General features: G+C 57.4%; 9 protein-coding genes across 9 annotated transcripts, besides 4 other annotated features; all 9 read left to right on the top strand.

The window, feature by feature from the left end:
• Positions 1-136: 136 nt before the first annotated feature.
• Positions 137-165: a microsatellite.
• Positions 166-168: 3 nt separating this feature from the next.
• Tco025E_04260 (uncharacterized protein) lies at positions 169-543 on the top strand (the record flags this gene model as incomplete). Its single annotated transcript, XM_029371172.1, has 1 exon — positions 169-543. The coding sequence occupies one exon, from the start codon at positions 169-171 to the stop codon at positions 541-543; it is 375 nt and encodes a 124-aa protein (XP_029228680.1).
• A 250-nt stretch (positions 544-793) lies between these two features.
• Positions 794-2,560, top strand: Tco025E_04259 (uncharacterized protein; the record flags this gene model as incomplete). The annotated part of the gene is made up of 1 exon (XM_029371171.1): positions 794-2,560. One exon carries the CDS (start codon positions 794-796, stop codon positions 2,558-2,560), a length of 1,767 nt encoding a protein of 588 aa, XP_029228679.1.
• Positions 2,561-2,894: 334 nt separating this feature from the next.
• Positions 2,895-5,120, top strand: Tco025E_04258 (putative vacuolar fusion protein MON1 B-like; the record flags this gene model as incomplete). Its single annotated transcript, XM_029371170.1, has 1 exon — positions 2,895-5,120. One exon carries the CDS (start codon positions 2,895-2,897, stop codon positions 5,118-5,120), a length of 2,226 nt encoding a protein of 741 aa, XP_029228678.1.
• A 288-nt stretch (positions 5,121-5,408) lies between these two features.
• Tco025E_04257 (ribosomal rRNA-processing protein 9) lies at positions 5,409-7,502 on the top strand (the record flags this gene model as incomplete). Its single annotated transcript, XM_029371169.1, has 1 exon — positions 5,409-7,502. One exon carries the CDS (start codon positions 5,409-5,411, stop codon positions 7,500-7,502), a length of 2,094 nt encoding a protein of 697 aa, XP_029228677.1.
• Positions 7,503-7,881: 379 nt separating this feature from the next.
• On the top strand, positions 7,882-9,720 carry Tco025E_04256 (uncharacterized protein; the record flags this gene model as incomplete). Its single annotated transcript, XM_029371168.1, has 1 exon — positions 7,882-9,720. The coding sequence occupies one exon, from the start codon at positions 7,882-7,884 to the stop codon at positions 9,718-9,720; it is 1,839 nt and encodes a 612-aa protein (XP_029228676.1).
• A 478-nt stretch (positions 9,721-10,198) lies between these two features.
• Positions 10,199-11,908, top strand: Tco025E_04255 (tRNA pseudouridine38-40 synthase; the record flags this gene model as incomplete). The annotated part of the gene is made up of 1 exon (XM_029371167.1): positions 10,199-11,908. The coding sequence occupies one exon, from the start codon at positions 10,199-10,201 to the stop codon at positions 11,906-11,908; it is 1,710 nt and encodes a 569-aa protein (XP_029228675.1).
• A 227-nt stretch (positions 11,909-12,135) lies between these two features.
• Positions 12,136-12,170: a microsatellite.
• A 43-nt stretch (positions 12,171-12,213) lies between these two features.
• Positions 12,214-13,080, top strand: Tco025E_04254 (uncharacterized protein; the record flags this gene model as incomplete). The annotated part of the gene is made up of 1 exon (XM_029371166.1): positions 12,214-13,080. One exon carries the CDS (start codon positions 12,214-12,216, stop codon positions 13,078-13,080), a length of 867 nt encoding a protein of 288 aa, XP_029228674.1.
• A 192-nt stretch (positions 13,081-13,272) lies between these two features.
• Positions 13,273-13,300: a microsatellite.
• A 1,286-nt stretch (positions 13,301-14,586) lies between these two features.
• Tco025E_04253 (diguanylate cyclase) lies at positions 14,587-15,861 on the top strand (the record flags this gene model as incomplete). Its single annotated transcript, XM_029371165.1, has 1 exon — positions 14,587-15,861. One exon carries the CDS (start codon positions 14,587-14,589, stop codon positions 15,859-15,861), a length of 1,275 nt encoding a protein of 424 aa, XP_029228673.1.
• Positions 15,862-16,273: 412 nt separating this feature from the next.
• Positions 16,274-16,389: a sequence feature (A-rich).
• Positions 16,390-16,499: 110 nt separating this feature from the next.
• On the top strand, positions 16,500-17,912 carry Tco025E_04252 (putative deoxyhypusine synthase; the record flags this gene model as incomplete). The annotated part of the gene is made up of 1 exon (XM_029371164.1): positions 16,500-17,912. The coding sequence occupies one exon, from the start codon at positions 16,500-16,502 to the stop codon at positions 17,910-17,912; it is 1,413 nt and encodes a 470-aa protein (XP_029228672.1).
• Between the last annotated feature and the right edge of the window lie 144 nt (positions 17,913-18,056).

Here is an 18,056-nt window from a genome sequence, read left to right as displayed (position 1 = left end):
TGCGTCCTCCGGACGCCTCCTCCATTTTCACTCAGCCTCTTTGCCGATACGTTTTTGCCTTTTCCTTCTTCCGTCTCCTCCGCCCTTTATGGTGTGCGTGCGTGCGGGCGGCTGCTCCGCCCCACTCAACCAAACAAAAAAAAGAAGGAAGGAAGAAAAAAAGAATCAATGGAGGAGGCGCGGGCTGCCATGGCGCGCAGCAGCTGCGACCCCGCCTCCGGGGACTTTCCGACTCTCACTGAGGCGGCCACTGCGATCATGACTCCCGAGGAGCTGCAGAGCCTGCGCCGCAACCTCACGGAGGAAAAGATCGCCCATGCGAAGTACTTGCGGGAGCACCCGGAGATTGACGCCATTATGCGGTATGCCATGAGAAAACTGCTCATGCAGCGGCCTGAGGAACCGGTCGGTGTGCTTTTAGAATTCTTTGCCCACGGCAACCTAAGCAATGAGCTGCAACGCCGCAGTGAGAAGGAAGAAAGGATGCAAAGACTCGCTGCTCTGCAGCAGGAGCGGGGCATGATGCGCGTATGGCCTTCTTGACGACAGCCGCGAAGTGACGCGCAACCACGACCCATGTATGATAGTGTCGGGCGGACGGTGACACATCTGCAGCTTGCCAACGAAATTGAAGAAAGAAATAAAAAAAAAGTGGAAAAAGAAAAGAACAAATGCGAAGAGACGGGCGCGAGCTTCCGTGAAAAGCTGAGTTGGTCCCCCTTGACTGGCTGTGTTCACTGGTGGCGTTGCTTCTCTTTGACGACGTGTTTGCAGTGTTTGGTGGTAGTTGCAGATGTACCTCCCGAAGAATCCACAGAGACCGAAAGAAAATCCATTTGCAGTGCAGAAGTCACGGCGCTTTATTTTTGCTTCTTGCGGCATTGCGCTCCTTACAACAGGGGTGACGTTGTACTTTGCCCTGGAGAAGGCACGTGAGCGTCAACGGCGTCCCGAAGGCGCCTTGCGGCAGCAACGCACCGGCAGACGTGTTGTCATCATCGGCGCCGGCGCGGCTGGTTCGGCGCTTGCCGCAAGCCTCACGAGCGCCTCGCCAGAGCTGCACGTGACCGTGATTGAGCGGGAAAAGAAGCATGTCTTTCAGGCCATGGTTCCCCTTGCCCACGTAGGGCACCGCAGCTACGACCTTAATACGACCGGGGGAGTCGATTTCCTGCGGTCACCTGCGACGTGGAACGTGACACGTGATGCATCCCTGGTGCAGGGTGAAGTTGTGCACGTCGACACCGCACGAAACGAGGTGGTTGTGGTTGAAGCTCCCCAGTCTGCTTCTGCAGCCGCGCCGTCAGCGGCACCAACGCCATTAACGGCATCCGCTGCGTCCAACTCCGCCTCCCTGGTATCGCGCTGCGTGGCACTGCTGAAAAGTTGGTGGTCACTACTTGGTGGTGCGGCATCGTCGGAGCGGCGCCGCTACCCGTACGACGCGCTCGTCGTCGCGTGTGGCGCGGAGCGAACAATTGGGCCGCTGCAACGTTTTATTTCGCCATCCCAGGTGGATCGTTATCGCATTGCGGTGAATCCCGGGATCACGCGTGACTGCCTGGTGCACTTGTTTCAAGGAACCGTGCTGCACGTGAAGGTGCCTCCTGCCTCCTTTGTGGCAGATGGCATCATGCGGTACCCGTCTCGTCAGCACGACGGCACATTTGTTGGCACCGTAAACACCATTTGGCGCTACCTGTTCTACTTTAATAAGCTCTCGCTCTGCCCGTACATCGCGGTCACGGCGGACCGGCAGCCAAGCGATGCCTTTCCTTCGTCTCTCAACGATCGCATATTGTCCTTCTGGCGCAGTCGTGGCGTGGATTTTGTCAATTGCTCCTACCTTTCGCATTTAGATCCGGTGCGGAGCGAGGCAACGCTGTACAACTACGTCACGAGGGAAAAAAGGGTGGTGCCATACCAGCTGCTTCTGCTTGATCTTCCGCTTGCTGCGCCTGCCTTTATCCGCAGTAGCGGACTGAGTGCCGGGACGGCGACGGAGGGGTTTGTTGATGTCCATCCTGACACGATGCAGCACCGTGTCCACGCAAACGTGTTCGCCCTTGGCGACTGTGCCGCACTTCCAACGGTGAAGAGTTATGGTGCTGTATTTGCACAGGTGCCCGTCGTCAGCCACAATGTTCGGCAGCTGCTGCAACACGCCGATGAGGCGAAGGAGGCAAAGGCGGGTGCCGCAGCGTTGACGGCGGGGTTTGCGCGCTATGACGGATACTCTTCATTCCACGTAGTCATGACGACGTGGCGTGCCATGTGGCCAGAGTTGATGTACGGCAAGCCCCCCCTGCGTGCACGCGGCGAGGGCGGTTTCTACACGCTTGAGAGCGCCCCACTTGTACTGACAAACCACCACTTATGGGACAACCTGGCTTGGATCGACGTCCGTGGATTTTTGAACGCGGCGTATTACCAGCTTTTCTTTTACGAAGTGATGTTTTACTTTCTCTTTACCAGGGCCGCGTGGCACCCGCCGAGCTGGTTCTCTGTGCCCACGTTTAGCGAAGAAAGCGGCGAGCGGCTTCACGGAGGTCTGATGTGAAGATGGACGTTTCTGCAGGCAAAAATAATTTATGTATTTTTCTGAGTTGCTTGTATTTTAGTTGTTTTGCCCTTTCTTTTTTGTTCGCGCTGGTTATTTGTGTGTTGCAAGTCCTCCTTGTGGTTGCGTTTGCGCCCCCCTCCCCCTTCCCTCCCAATTCCTGACCGCAACTGTGCGGCGATCCCTCCGGCCTCCGTGAGCCGAGAATTGTTTTTGGCTCCTTTCATTGTTGTTTTTTCTTTTTGTTTTAACGTCCTCCTTCGCACGCGCGCATCGTGTGCGGGGCAATGAAGGTCTTGCTGCCGAGTGGCTCGGAGGCACCTCGCAGGGGGCGATGGAGTTCGCCGCGGAAGAGCGGCTGGGCGGCGGTGACGAAGAAGATGGTGATGATGCTCGTGGGGCCACCGCCCGCGCTTCCGCGGACGTTGCTGCGGATTCCGTGGGGGAGCCAGCGCGCGTGCAGGAGCTGAGCGCAGGCGTGTATGATGATGAGGAGGAGGAGACACGCAGTGCCGCGAGGAACGTGGAGCTGAAGCTCGCGTTTGTGCGTGACGCAGCCTTGGCGGGTGCAACCACCGCAGTGGAGCATAATGACGAGGTGCAGTCACCGCCGCAGGCGGCAGCCGCATCGCTGGCGCATGGTCCCCCGCCTCTGCTCACGGCGCCTCAGTGTGTGGCCACGGATGATATTTTGCGTAGACACGGGAAGCATGTTTTTGTTCTCACAAGCGCCGGCAAGCCTGTCTTTACACGCCATGGTGATGAGAGGGACTTCAGTGAAGTGTTTGGTGTTTTTCAAGTCCTTATGGCCATGGCTGCAGAGAGACGCGGTGGTGCTGCCGCCGCTGCTGCAGAGCTGCGGCAGCGGCATCATGAAAGTCTTCATCGCATCACGGCGGGGGATCTGTGCCTGTACTTTCACGCGGCAGAGGATCTTTTTTACGTCCTCGCGACCCGCACCGGTGAGTCCATGCGGAGCTGCATGCGTCAGCTGCGGCAGATGCACCTGCAGCTGCTTAGTCTTGTGCCCAATGTGGGCAGTATTCTTTCTCGCTGCCCCTCCTACGACCTTCGGCGCCTTCTCTCCTCCACCGACGCCGAGGTGCTGCGGCAACTTATTAGGCGCAATAGCCGCGAGGAGTGCTACTTGTTTCGCTGCCTCGCCGCGGCGCCGCTGTCGGTGAAGCGGCGGCGGTCGCTGGAGTCCCTCCTCGCACAGCACCACGGCACCGCCTTCCCAACTCCCCATTCCGCTGACAGCAGCGGCAATAACCCCGCTGCAAGTGTGGGTCCCGGCGCAGCGGCAAGAGATCATCTTTACAGTTTTTTGTTCTTCCGCGGACGCGTGGTGTGTGCGGTGGGGCCAGCGGACTCGGACGCGCCGCTCCACGTTGACGATGCGCTTCTCCTACTGAACTTTACGCGGTGCCTTGCCAATTCACAGGCGGGGGAGATCTGGGCGCCGCTGTGTTTGCCCCTGTACAACAGCACCGGGTATCTGTGGTGCTACTGCGCCAACGTGAGCGTCATGGCACGGGAGTCTCGACGGGGCCGTGTCGAGGCAACTTCCTTCGATGCTGCGGAGCCCTTGCCGCGCGAGCAGCAGCAGCAGCAGCAGCAACCACAAACGTCACAGCGACTCACTGGTGAGCCCCACGGGGGCGACAGGGCGCGCGATGCGGCGGCTGCAGAGAGTGGCGCCAAGGGTAATATTGCCGCGTTGGACGCCCATGTCGATGAAACACCGGCGAGGTTCACAAAGTCCGAGGGGATTTTGTTGGTGCACATTGCCGCCAGTCAAGAGTCTTTTCTGGCTCTTGCGGAGCAGAGCTATCAAGTAGCGCGCCAGTTGATGCCAGAAATCGCCTCGTTGGAGGAGGAGCTTTCTAGACTTGAGTGCCTTCCGCTGTCGCTTGTCGTGTCGGCGGAGAGAGTAAAAGAGCAAGAGCGACAGCAGTTGCTGCTGAGCGGCGACACGACGCCGCCCTTGCTGACCTCCTCCGTCTCTGCGAATATTTCCAGGAACACCTTACCTTCCGTGTGGATGCATCCAGATGGGCTTCAGTGGTTCGCTGCGGTGTTAAAAGGCAACTCCCACAAAGGCGGGACCGCCACGCTTCTCTACAGTGAGCCGTCAGTGGCGATGCAATTTAGCCCACGCGAACGAAAACGACTGCTGCGGATTGTGGTGGAGCAGCGGGATAGACTTGCGCAGTGCTCGCGCTCTTCTGAACCGCTCCTGCTGGTTCGCATGGAAGATGTGAATCTTCTTGTCATGCGAACAACCACCGCCCTGGTCGCGTCGCTCATGGAGCAGTTCTGCACAACACGGACAGGCAATCCCTTCTCACCCTCGGCAGTGACTGGTAGTGGTGGTGAGGAGGTTGTGTCGGCACAAGAGGCCATCTTTGCCGCGCGTCGTATGAGAGAGCTGCTGCTTCTATTTTCCCCAGAAGTGTCAAACCCGCAGATGCTGCGGTGTGCGTTGCGTGTGCTTGTACGGTTGGTGGCTCGGGAGGGTGAGCTGTCGTTTCAGCAGGTACGCGGCAGACGGCGATGACTGTCGTCTTTGCCATGTGAAGTGCCGCCCTGAACGCCTGCAAGTTGTGTTGGCAGCCGCTTTGCTGGAGGCCTTGGCGTTCTTTTTTCCCTTTGTTTTTTTTCTTTTTTTTTCTCTTCTTCTGCGGCTTCTGTGCTGTCTGCCTGTCGTCGTGTCTCCCCGCCGCCTAGCGCCTGCCGACATTTTTCTCCTCTTTCTTCTACTTTCCTTTTGCTTCTTTCGTTTCTTTGTGTGGGGCTCAGCGATCACGACTTCGTCGCAGGGATTGCTTGGTGTCTTGCTTCCGCAATGCTGGCAAAGAAGAAGGCAGAGCGGCGGCATGCCATTGCCGCGACGGCTTCAGCGGAGCGAAAGCGGGAGCTGAAGCGGATGCGCGGGGAGGCGGACGGGGCGGAGAGGCCGGGGAGAGTTGGGAAGCGCCGGCGCACCGGCACCGAGGAGGAGAACCACACGGTGGCTCCGCGGGTGGCCTCGGTGGAGAACCCGGCGGATATGCTGCGCGCCATTGGGGACCACGTCAACACCCGGCTTCAGGAGCTTGAGTTTGACGACGACCTGGACGCGGACTTGTTTGACGAGCAACAGCGCCGGTTGCGGGAGGAGGCGGCAATTGCGGCGGGCACCAAGTCACGTCTGTTGTCCACCCCAATAGCGGGATTTCTCCGACAGCAGGAAGAACGCCAGGCAGCAGCTCTTCCAGGCGACGCTGGTGGTGCCACGACGGCAAGTGTCAAGATGGTGCGTATTGGACACAACAGTAATGCGGTGACGGCGGTGTGCGGTCTTGGGGCGGAGTTGGTGGTGCTTGGGGACAAGTCGGGGGCCGTATACGTGGCAGAGCTGCGCGGTGGCCCCTCCCCGCCACTCTCCTCGAATTCCTCACAGAAGATTCTTCTCAGTCCGTTTTTGCCCGCGGCGGTGCTTTCCATTGCTGTGTCTGACACACGTGGTGTGCGTCCTTCGCAGCGCGCCCTGTTCGAGCGTAGTACTGTGGATACCAGTGTCACATCTTACATCGCGGCTGGTGCCGCGGATGGCACAATAAGTGTGTGGGTAACGAGCACGCGAAAACATATGGGGTTTTTATCTATGCACCGTTCTGCAGTGACGGGGTTGACTTTTCGTTACGACACTCTGTACAGCTGCAGCAGCGACGAGACCTTGCGCGTGTGGTCAGTGCCGCAGATGATTTGTCAGGACAAACTCTTTGGTCATCAAGGACGCGTGCTTGGCATTCACAGTCTCAGACGCGAGCGCTGCGCCACCGTTGGGGAGGATGGCACAATGCGTTTCTGGAAGGTTGACGCGGCGACGCAGCAAGAGTTCAGCGCAGGTTCCCACTTTGGTGTGAAGGTGGTGCTCGAGTGCGTGACAATGTTAAACGACAATGTCGTGCTCTGCGGTGCTGCCAACGGCGCACTTCTGTTGTTTGATGTCAGCAAACGGAAGCCGCTAGCCGTGCGGGAGGCGGCGCACGGCTACGGATTCGTGGGCGACGGCACGGGACTGGAGAAGGCAGTAGTGGCGGACCAACTGCAGCAGGCTAGCGGTGCGAGTGAAGAGGCGCGGGGACGGCGTCAGCAGAACGCAAACCCCATCACATCGGTGGCGTCGATACCGTACACGGACGTCGCCGCCAGTGCGAGTTACGACGGCAATGTGCGACTCTGGCGCATCGTCAACCCAGAGACCGGCCGAAAGTTGGCTGCAACGGCTGACCACACAGAGGGCGTAGCGGTGACCGCAACGACGTTTGAGTGTCTGGCGTCGATACCTGTGGGCGCCATTGTGACGTCTTTGTTCTTTACTCCTAGCGGCGACGCCCTCCTCGTTGGCGGCAGCAAGGAGCCACGACTTGGTCGCTGGGTTGTGCAGCGAAGCGCTCTCAACGCGGCGTATGTGGTGCCCCTCGACGATGCCCGGCTGCGCGCGTTCGCGTCATGTGCGGCGGTGGAGCACATCCCTGCACTGCTCTACGGCTTTGACGATGAGGAGGCCGGGGGCGACGAGGAGGAGGAGGAGGAAAACGATGCCGCGGGGAGCGCGGACCCGGGGGACGGCGAGAGTGCCCCTCCGGCCGGCGACGGCGATGACGGCCTGTTCACGCTTGGCGAGGACGGCCAGATGCAGTTCGGCGCGCCCACCGGGGCGGACGCCGCGGACAAGCGGGCGGCGGCGCATAAAAGGAAGAAGGGCACCAAATCCAAGAAGGCGTCAAGCGCGTTGCCGCGTGGCGCCGGCATCGACAAGGACAAAAAGGGGCGTTCAGCGAGGAACGCAAAGTTGCCGAAGGCGACGGAGCCGCAGCCCGCGAGCGAGCCACCGCAGCCGCAGAAGAAGAAGAAGAAGAAGGGGGCAAGCGCGAAGGCGGCGAGGAAGTGACGGGGAGTGGAGTGAGGCATTGCACGTGTTGTGTCTCCCACGACATATTATATGTCTCCTTTTGCGCCCCTTCCTCGTGCGATCACCTTTCCTTCGTTAAAAAGGGAATGAAAAAAAAAAAGGAGGAACCGAGAAAAACAGGACTCCAGGTTTAATTAAAGCAGCTTCCCTCCCCCCTACCAAGCAAACAAATGAAGCGAAACCAGAGATGCACATGCGCACAACACGCTTAAAACTGGAGCACGTAACTGAATGAGAGTTGCAAGGAGGCCTGCCACTGCTGAGGGATGCCTGCAGTCGGTGGGCACGATGCACTCGGCCTTCTCTGGCATCGCGGCATCCCTACCTTTTTCTTTTGCCTCTGCTGTTCTTGTTGTTGATGTTCTCGTGTATCCGCGTCTCTCCTTCTTTTCTGGTGTCTTACTCGCACTCTCTGAGTGAGGCCCACGCGCAGCGAGGGAGATCCACAGGGCGTGAGAAGGTTTGGGGGAAGGGCAGAGAGGAGTGGGTGGGCCACTTTTGCGGCGAAGGGGAGGGTGGGAGCCTCACCACATACCGGACTGCGCGAAACACGTTTGTGGGGATGCAGCTGGGGGGGTCGCCTCCCACTGAGGGCGGTGCGCGGTTCCGCGATGCTGTGACGGGCATGCACCACGCCGCGACCCAGCGGGCGCGCCTGCTGGAGGATCTCGCGACGCTTTGCAAGGCGCTTGTCGTTGATGTAAACCGCTTTGCGTCGCGAGAAGCGGCGAATGGGTTGGGGGACGTTTCCAGTTGCAAGGCCCCCCGCCTCTGCGCTCTGGAGGCGCTGCGGCAGCTGCGGCCAAACACGGCGCAGGGCGGGGTCGACCGTGAAACGGCGGGCCTCGCGTCTTCGCGGCATGTGACATTTCGGGCATCTGCGTCCGCGTCCTCTTCACGGGGCCCCGCAGAGCCGCACCCAACAAGGCGAAACTCAGCAGCGACTGGGGACGGAGTGTCTCCTCGGTCACGAGACGGCGAGAGTCGGAATGCCAATTTAGAGTCGTTGCTGCGGCCGCGAGAGCCACTTTCATCGTTGGAGGCGGCCAAGAACGGTGAGAACAACCACCCGCTGCTCGACATGATGCAGCGTCGAGACGCACTGCGGAGTGAGCTGGCCCTGCTGAAGGCGGACAACGAACGCGCGGCACTTTGCCAGGACCGTCTCAAGCGCAGCGTGCGCCTCTCAGCGCGTGCAGCCAGGGTAGTTGCCCTGGAGCGGGATGTATTTACGACACTGGGCGAGCTTTTCACCGCGCTGCTGAGGGCCGGTGAGGACTGGCTCACCACCCTGCAGAAGGTGGAACTTTCGCCTGCGGTAAAACACGTAGGCTGCGCCGCTGGCACCGACACCACCGGTCTGCAGGCGGCAGAGGAGGTGGAGGAGGTGAGGTTGCGAAGCGAAATCCGAGAGCAGGGCGAGGCACGATGCGAGGCGGCGATGGCGCGTCAGACGGCTGAGGTGCGGGCGCACTCGACGCGGGTGTCGGTGGCGGCGCTCCGTCAGGGGCTCCACGAATTGCAGACTAAATGGAACTCACAGCGGGAGGAGGGGCATCAGCGGCAGTTGTCGTTGCTGCACCTTGAGGCTGCGGCGGTCAAGGCGGAGTCGCAGTATGCGAAGTTGCGGCTGAAGTACGCCAGGCGGTTCGTGTCACGTCTTCAGCTTCACTCTTCTGAAGGCAACGAGAGTGGGGGTGATTTTGCGCGGGCGTTGCCTTCTGCTGCGGCGTCCGCTAAGGAGCGCATGGACGAGGCGTTTGCGCGGCTGCGGTCCATTGTTGTTAACTACGAGACGGACCTCCCCAAGTTGAAGCAACTCAATCGCATTTTGAGGCGGGGCGTCGTCGCGGCGGTTCCCTGCCCCAGAGGGGAGCAGCTATTCAGAGAAAAGCACCAGGAAATCAAGACGGCTCTGCTACCGTGCTTTTCTCAAGGTGAAGAGCGAGACGCGTTCCGCAGCGTTGCGCACCACGGCGTGCAGTGGCCGTTGACGTTGGCTCGGCTGAAGAGCAGCTTTCCGTCGCATTGCGTGGAGCCGGTCCACAATGCGCTGCTGACACTTGTGCTTGTTTGGGGGCAATTCGCCCCGGCGGAGCGGCAGCGGACGTGCACGACGATGGGTGACTTGGCTGTAAACGCCCACCTGCTGCTCATGGTAGCGAACTACGTGGAGTCGCGACGCCGCCGCAGGTGATCGGCGCAGCCGCACCACACGCGTTTCGCCCTCCTTGCAGCAGCAGCAGCAACGGCGACAAAATGAAAGGTTGCGTTCAACCTGTTTCTCATTTAACGGGAAAGAAACAAAAGCGAATATTTTATATCTCCTTTCCGCACTCTTTGTAATGGCATGTAATTGAGGATGAAGATGAATGTTGAGGCTATTCACTTCGTTGCTGTTTTTTTTTTGCTTTGTTTTTGCGTGGTTCTCTTCGCTTGGACGTGTAAGGCTCGCGAGCCACGTTTCTTTATTATATATTCCTCCCTTTTTCTCTTCGCTGCGGTGTTGGTGGGGGGCAAGCAATGGCATGGTTTCAAGCGGGTGCCAATGAGCTGCCGCCGCATTCACTTCTTTCCACCCCCTCCTTCTTTTTTTTTGTATTATTTTCATCTCCCTCGAGTTACTTCATTGCATTCCTGCCTCTGTCGCTCCTTTACTTTTGCTCTGCAGCGAAATGTCTAGTGAGGCAAATGCCGCCGCCGCCGCTGTGGAGTCTGCCGGCGCGGGGAAAAGCGAGGCGGCGGCGGACGGGCAGTCGCGCAGGCGGCCAAAGCGCAAGGTCGCGATTATTTTTGGGTACGTGGGCGAGCGCTACTGCGGCCTGCAGTGGAACCACCTGCCGGACTACCCCACCATCGAGGAGGAGCTGCTGCGGGCACTGCACCGCACCGACATGATTTCGAAGGAGAACTACGAGCAGGAAAAGGTGCAACAGAAGCTCAACTGGGACCGTGCTAGCCGCACGGACAAGGGGGTCCATGCGCTGCGCAACGTGATTTCACTTAACGTCATGCTTCCCTACGCGAAGGGTTCCACCACGGAGTACGACACGGAAGAGGCCAGGCGTCTGTTAATGGCAGTTCTGCCACACGACATTGTGGTGTATGAACTTGTTCCGGTTACGCGTAGCTTCAACGCCTACATGTTGTGCGGAGCACGCACCTATGAGTACTACTTACCAACCTTTGCCTTTATGGGCCCGGAGGAATACAGTCGCGAGTACTTTCCGCCGGCGCTTGCCCCGTCACGCCCCACCCTGGAGGAGGTGGGATTCCCTGGCGTGACTTCTGCACGCCCGAGAGCCACAAGAGCGGAAGAGGCACCGACGTCTGCCCCGTTGGGAAAGAAGCGTCCGCGCGGGGTGGAGGCGAAAAAGGAGGGAGAGGCGCAGGTGAACGGCGACGACAGTGCTGTGGCGAGCACGAAAGGGGATGGCGGGGCAGGTGAAAGGGGAGAAAAGGTGGAGAGGCGAGAGGAGCAGCAAATGGTGATGGGCGATAGCGGCGATGACACCGTGCAAAAGTTTCACGACGGCCTTTTTGAGAAGCTGTTGGTGTTTCACACCATCCCTGAGGACGCCATGCGGCACGTGTCGCAATACCGCCTTGCGCCCGAGCGACTAGAACACGCACGCAGTATTTTCCGCCTCTACGAGGGAACACACTCGTACCATAACTTCACGCCTGGGGGCCAGGCAAGTGACCCTGCATCTATGCGCTACATCACCTCCGTGACGGTGGGGGATCCGTTTGTTGTTGACCCCGCGGATGCTGCTGTGGCGTCAGCCCTGCAGCAGTGGACGCCGTCACGATGCTACTCCCCAGACGGCGAAGAGCTCTTGACGCAGGGAGAGAAGGATGAGGCTAGTGTTGAGAAGAAGCGGGAGCAGATGCGAGAGCATATGCTGCGCGTGTACCTTTCTGCCTCCTGCGAAGGGACGAAAAGTGGCGCCCCGGCCGGTCTTGAGGTGGTGCGAATTGAGCTGCATGGACAGAGTTTCATGCTTAACCAAATCCGAAAGATGATAGGAGCCGTTATCTCCATCTGCGTCGCTGGTTTGCCACCAGAGCATTTGCGCGAGCACCTCTTGAACAAGGCAGTGCGCTGTGGCGTGCCCATGGTGCCAGCGAATGGTCTCTTTCTCGCCTACCTTGATTTCCAACGGTACAACTACCGTCTCGATCGCATCCAGAGCCAAGGTGGCAACGGTTCTGGAAAGGGCGGCGTGTATGTGGACCGCGTGAACAAGGGTGCCGTGGAAGAATTTCGTCGCAAAATTGTTGCTGTCGTTTTGCGCAATGAGATGGTGAGCGATGTGATGGGGCGGTGGATGCGCTCACTGCGACACGTGCTACGGCTTGCATGCGGTATTGAGCTACCGTAACGGAGCGAAACGTTAACGCCGCCGTAGTTTGATTTTATTCGTTAAGCAGGGGATAAACAAAAATAAACTCTCCTCCTTGTATTACACGCATATTCGTGTGCGTGTGTGTGACGGGATAAATATGGTGTGAGTCACATCTCTCTGCGCTTTGCATCTGTGCAAATTTGTTTGCCATTCTTCTTTCCCAGTCTTTGTACGGAGTGGGCTGATTTATATTCCCCGCACGTAAAAAAAAAAGAAGAAAAAAGTAATAATAACAAAACAGAACTGGACGTTGTCGGTGCGAGCCACGTACAGAGCACAAGATGTGGAACGTTGTTTCTCAGGTTGGGAAGGCGGCCTACCGCACCGCTGCCAAGACAGGCCTCGCCGCCGGCACAGAACAGCCTCCGTATCCGTGCGCCCTGCCGCTGCAGCGCATGGAAGACCCTGAAGACGGTCCCAGGGCGCAGGAGCTTCTTGACAACGTTTTTGCCGCCGCAAAGGACCTCCTCGAAAATGACGCGGAGCACCAGTGGCGTCTTGTGGACTACCAAGACCCCGACAAGGGCGGTGACTTGCACCTCTTTACCCGTCCCCACATTGGCCCCTTTAACTTCGCCAAGGCGACGGTCTCTTTCATGGGCGTGACGCCGCAGCAAGTGCTTGACATCATGCACAGTGATGATGAGGCCAGTCGGAAAAAGTATTCCGCCAATATGCTTCGGTTTGAGATCCTTGCAAGGCCAACCCCAACTTCCAGCGTGCAGTACCAGGAATATTGGGCACCGCCACCAGTCGCAGGTCGCGAGTTTATTTTTCTATCCGAAAAAAAGTATGTTGAAAGGGACGATGTATACTATGTGTATGGATGTAGCATTGACTACGGCCCACGTGAAAAGATGTCCGATAATCGCGTGCGTGCTTCCTGCCTGTGGGCATGGGAGCTAACACCCATTGGCAACAACACAATGGCTACTTATGTGAGCTGCATGAACCCACGCGGCTGGACACCCACCTTCATCATCGGGTGGCTGAAGTCGGAGATTGGGAAGGAGCTGGTGTCGTGTCGCCGTGTTCTATACGGTGAGGCCGTTCAACTGGAGCGTGCATCCCTTGCTAGCATTGGAGTGTCAAAGGAGGAGGAGATGATGATGAGGCACTTGGAAGAGGAGGAGGCGTTGCCGCTTTAGCGGCCCTCTCCCACGCTTTACTTTTGCTACTTTTCTGCGTACTACTTAGGGGCAACGTATACAAATATATCATGTTGCGTATGTATGCATGTCTCTTCTTCGTCTCCCAGCGATGTGTCAATGAGGGTGGGTGCTGTGCACGGTCCGGGCCATCGGTGAAGACGAAAAAAAAAAAAAAGATGTGAATGGTCCAATAAGACGAAAACAGAACAAAACAAAATGCTTTAGCAAATAAAACCTCATGTGAAGGGTTATCCCTCTCCTCACTAGAGAAAAAAAAGGCAGCGGCAATGGTGTGAAAAAAGGGAGCAGAACAAATACAAATAACTCGGGTGTAGTGGGGCAACTTAATAAGCAGCAACAAGGAAGAGAACCGAAAAAAAAAAAGCATGAATTTGGGCGGCAGCCAAAAGATGAGACGAGTTGTAAAAATGCCTGCTACTCTGCATGAGCCCCCTCGCAAACTTCTTTTTCCATCCCGACAGTGGAATGGGGACCTGCAATGGTTTTTTTTTTCTTATGTGTTCCATGTGTTCAACACCAAGACTCCTTCCAACTTTTGTATACTGGATTTGACAAAGAAGCGAGAAAAGTATGACGATATGAAATCTTTTATTCTTATTACTATTGTGGTTTTTTTTCTTTTTTTGCGGCATATTCCTTTTTTTCACCTTTGTCCAACCATATCCTTTCCAACCACACTCCTTGTTTCCTTTTGGCTTGTTTTTCCTCCTACTCATGAGACACTGCGCTAGAGAGGCAATAGGGGGTTGTCGTGTTGGCCCGCCTTCAAGCGGCGTCCGTGGGCGGCAGAGGGTCCGTCTGCAGGAACACGCACCCGGTGCGGTGGGGAGAGGGCACGCAACGAGTGCGTTGCCTGGGCGGCCACTTGGGCGCGTTGCGGGAAGTATTTCCCTCGTGCTGACGCCCACAGTCGCGTGGGAAGGAGAAACGGGGGGGCGCCGATGGAACGGACCCCCGGACGGGAGAGGGCGACCGCGCGCGGCTGCGTCACGCGGACGCTCCCCCTGGCGGCGCAGCATTTCGCCCTCTTAGCGCGGATGCAGCAACCTCCGCGACGCCGCAGACGAACCTCAGAAGAGCAGGCGGGATGACTCGTTTTTCCTCAACCGTTTGCGAGAGCGCAGCAACGCCCTTCCACACCCTTCACCTTTTTGTTGATACTTAATTTTGTCGAGCCGAGCAGGAGGTGGCTTGGACTTTCTCTCCCACTCTCTACCGGGTCCTGAGTGCATGCACACGCACACACTCACACGCATCTCTGCGGTGACAAGGCAAATGTTGATGAAAGTGCGAAGGGACGCCTTTTCCTCCCCTCTCACCTTTCGTCTTTATGGAAAAACAAAACATAGTTGGTCCTGTAGTTCCAATTTTGGCCTTCCCCTTTTCCATTTCCTCTACTCATTCTGATGCTCATTGTTTCAGAGAAGATCCAAGCTAAAAAGAAAAAGAAAAAAGTAATACTCTGTGAAGCCCCAAAAGCCTATGCCAGCGAACTACCTGCCTATGCCAGCAGACGTCCGCGCGACGATCGCCGAAACAAAGCGTATGCTACGAGAGCAACTGCCGAACTACAAGGAGGTGTTCGAAGAACTGCAGGAAAATATTTCTGCCCAGGTAGAGATTATTAAGAAGGAGCAGGCTGCTGGCGTCGCCTCCGTGCCGGAGGTTCAGGCGCAGGACATCATTGACGGCACTGTCAGTGAAGCCCTCAAGGACAAAATTCGCCAACGTGGTTGCGCCGTCATTCACGGCGTGTTCCCGCGCCAGGTGGCTGCCCAATGGAATGAGGATGTCAAGGCCTACCTGGACGAAAACGATTTCGAGGAACGACTTAAGCATGCCGCAGTGGACAAGTATTTTTCGACGCTTGGTCAGGGTAAGCCTCAGATTTACGGCGTTTACTGGTCTAAGCCCCAGGTGGAGGCCCGACAAAGCGATCGCATGAAGGCCGTACAGGTCTTTATGAACTCATTTTGGAAGTCGGAGTCTAATGGCAAGCAGCATTTTGACACCAAAAACATTCTCACGTATGCGGATCGGCTGCGTCGTCGCCCACCTCACTCGCCTCCACTTGGGCTTTCACCTCATGTGGACAGCGGCACGATTGAGCGCTGGCTGGATTCCAACTTCCGCCACGTGTACCGCAACGTCTTTTCTGGGAACTGGCGGGCGTATGATCCATTTGACGGGGAGGGCCGCACCGAAGTTCGCGAGATCAAGTCTCCCGCGATGTGCTCTGCGTTTCGTACCTTTCAGGGTTGGACGGCGCTTTCTCCACAACGCAAAAACGGGGGAACCCTACGCCTTGTTCCCATTGTAAACGCAATTCCGTACATGTTACTGCGCAGTTTGCAGGATGATGTGCCCGAGGACGACTTCTGTGGAGCCCTACCGGGGCGGGCTCTGGGCGTCTTCCCAGAGTGGCACAGCCTACTATTGGAGGCCGAATGCTCTATTCCAAACATGGAGCCCGGAGACTGCGTCTTTTGGCACTGCGACCTTGTGCACAGTGTGGAGGCACAGCATGAGGGGGAGTTTGATAGCAACGTTATCTACATTGCCGCCGTGCCGCGCTGTGCAAAGAATATCGAGTATGTGCAGTTACAATGGAAGGCTTTCCTAAGAGGCGGCACTCCGCCTGACTTTGCTACGGACGACTTTGAAGTGAACTTCAAGGGCCGTGCCCGTCTCGAAGACCTAACGCCAACGGGAAAGGCGCAACTTAACCCTTCCAGTATGGACGCCAGCAAGCTGTAGCCCCACCCATATTTTCCTCTCATTCTCGTGCAAAGAGACCTAGTGTGAGCTTTATCGTCGCTGTTTTTTTTTTTTGGACGGAGCGTCTTCGACAGCCTCTGTGGTGGGTTTTGCGCCACCCCCACATATTTTTTCCATCGTCACTAAAGCTGCCAGTAGAGCGATTGCAAGCGATTTTACTCATTTTTCCTTCTCCACTGAACTCTTTTGGGCTTAGCTCGGTTTCCTTCCCCCCCCCCCCCCTTGTGATGGCGCTTTGTCTTCGCGAGTGTGTGTGCTCGTTTGACGCGTAGTTGCGGGGGAAGTGAGTCGGTGGCGAAAGCGCTGTGGACGCTGGAGGGGACAACACGTAGTTTGGTACCCATGACCGTCTTGTATCTCCTACGCCGTTCACCAGCATCGCCACCTACCCTTTTTTTTTTTTACTTGTTGTTTTTATTTTTTATTTTTTCCTTTTGGCGTCTGTTCTTCATGTGTTTTTTTTTCTTGTTTAATTGGTCTTATATTTGCGTGTTTTGTTTTCTTGTTGGGGTTCCCGCCTTCCTTCCTGAGGCTGGGCGCCGCCGTTTTGTTCCGATTTCTCTTGCCGACTCACTCTCTTTGGCGGCACGTGCAGAAGAAGAGGATCACCGTTTGCGATGGAGTTGGCGCTGGACGCCGTTCTCGTTCGATCGTCCGACACCAACTTTCAGTTCGGCACGTTGGAGGCCGTGCGGGGCCCTGCCGACGAGCAGCTCAAGTCGGTGTCGGCGTCCTTGCAGCAGTACGCGACGTTGGGCTACCAGGCCTCCCACTTCGCACAGGCGGTTGATATATGCAGGAAGATGCTGCAGCCGCAGCCCCCTTCCGTGCCGGTGACCCAGCTGACCGAGCCGGACAGTGCGGCGAATAAAGAGGAGGACTTAATGTCCCCGCCGTTGCTGCAGCCGACCATTTTTCTTGGGGCGACAGCGAATTTGTTTGGGACTGGCTGCCGTGAGGCGATTCGGTTCCTTTGTGCTGAGTGTGTTCCCCTACCGGACGGTGTCTTGCCGGCGGCCAAGGCTGAAGAAATGAGTAGGCCGCGTTTCGGCAATACTGACGGGCCAACCGCTTTGTTCTCGGCCCGTGTTTCCAAGGCGCTCATTCATGCGTTGGTGGTGAGTGGAGGTGCGATGGAGCACGACATCCGCCGCGCGTGTGAACCGTACCACATCGCCACGCACGGGGGAACTGATGCAGCTCTCTCACAGCAACAGCAACAAGCTCCTGCAGTGGCCGGGGCGGTGGGTGCTCGGTTCGGAAACATCAACTACGGCGGGGGTGCCACGGGGCCGGACTCGTCCTTGTTTTCATCCGTCATGCGCCGGCTGGTGTCTCGCCTAATCGAAGAGCAGAAGCACTGTAAGGCCGCCTCAGCCGCCAAGCCAATTCCTGCGGCGTACGACGATGTCTGTGTGTGGGGCTTTGGCCCAAGCATAGTGTGGTACCTGGCCGGCCTGTGGCTACCGGCACTATTTACAGAGGCCTTACTTGAGAAGAACGTGGGGGACGCGTCGGAGGTCGTGGCAGAGGCGGAGCGGCGTGCGGAGAGCACAGTGTTGTATTGGGCAGCCAAGAACGGTGTGCCTATTTTTTCGCCATCCTTCGTTGACGGGGACGTCATGAACTTTGTCTTGGCGACGGAGAAGTCGACATCCGCCGTGCTGAAGTTGGACCTTGTGCCGGATATCTACCGCCTTAATGCGCTTGCGATGCGCAGCCAGCGAAGTGGGATGATTATTCTCGGCGGAGGTGTGGTGAAGCACCACGTGTGCAACGCCAACCTTATGCGTAATGGGGCCGACTTTACAGTGTTCATCAACAACGGGCAGGAGTTTGACGGCAGCGACGCCGGCGCCCGTCCAGATGAGGCAATCTCTTGGGGCAAAATACGCCTCGACGGCGAATACGCGAAGGTGTACGCGGAGGTTTCCCTCGTCTTTCCGCTGCTGGTTGCGCAGGCGTTTCTGCCGTGGGTGCGTGCGGCCCGCGGCCTGCCCCAACCGGAACAAGGTGGTGAACATGTGTAGATACTAAGGATTAAAGAGAGGATAAAAGAAAAAAAAAATGGGTTACCAAATTTTTCCTCGCAGCTGAAATGGAGTTCCGTCGAGTTCCTCGGGAGGGCCATGCAGAGTTTCAGCCGCGTGAAGGCCGTGCTTCTACAGCTGTTG

The sequence above is a fragment of the Trypanosoma conorhini genome, assembly GCF_003719485.1.
Source record: "Trypanosoma conorhini strain 025E chromosome Unknown Tco_14.4_contig_00213, whole genome shotgun sequence".
NCBI lineage: Eukaryota > Euglenozoa > Kinetoplastea > Trypanosomatida > Trypanosomatidae > Trypanosoma > Trypanosoma conorhini.
This window is presented reverse-complemented; position numbering and strand designations above follow the sequence as displayed.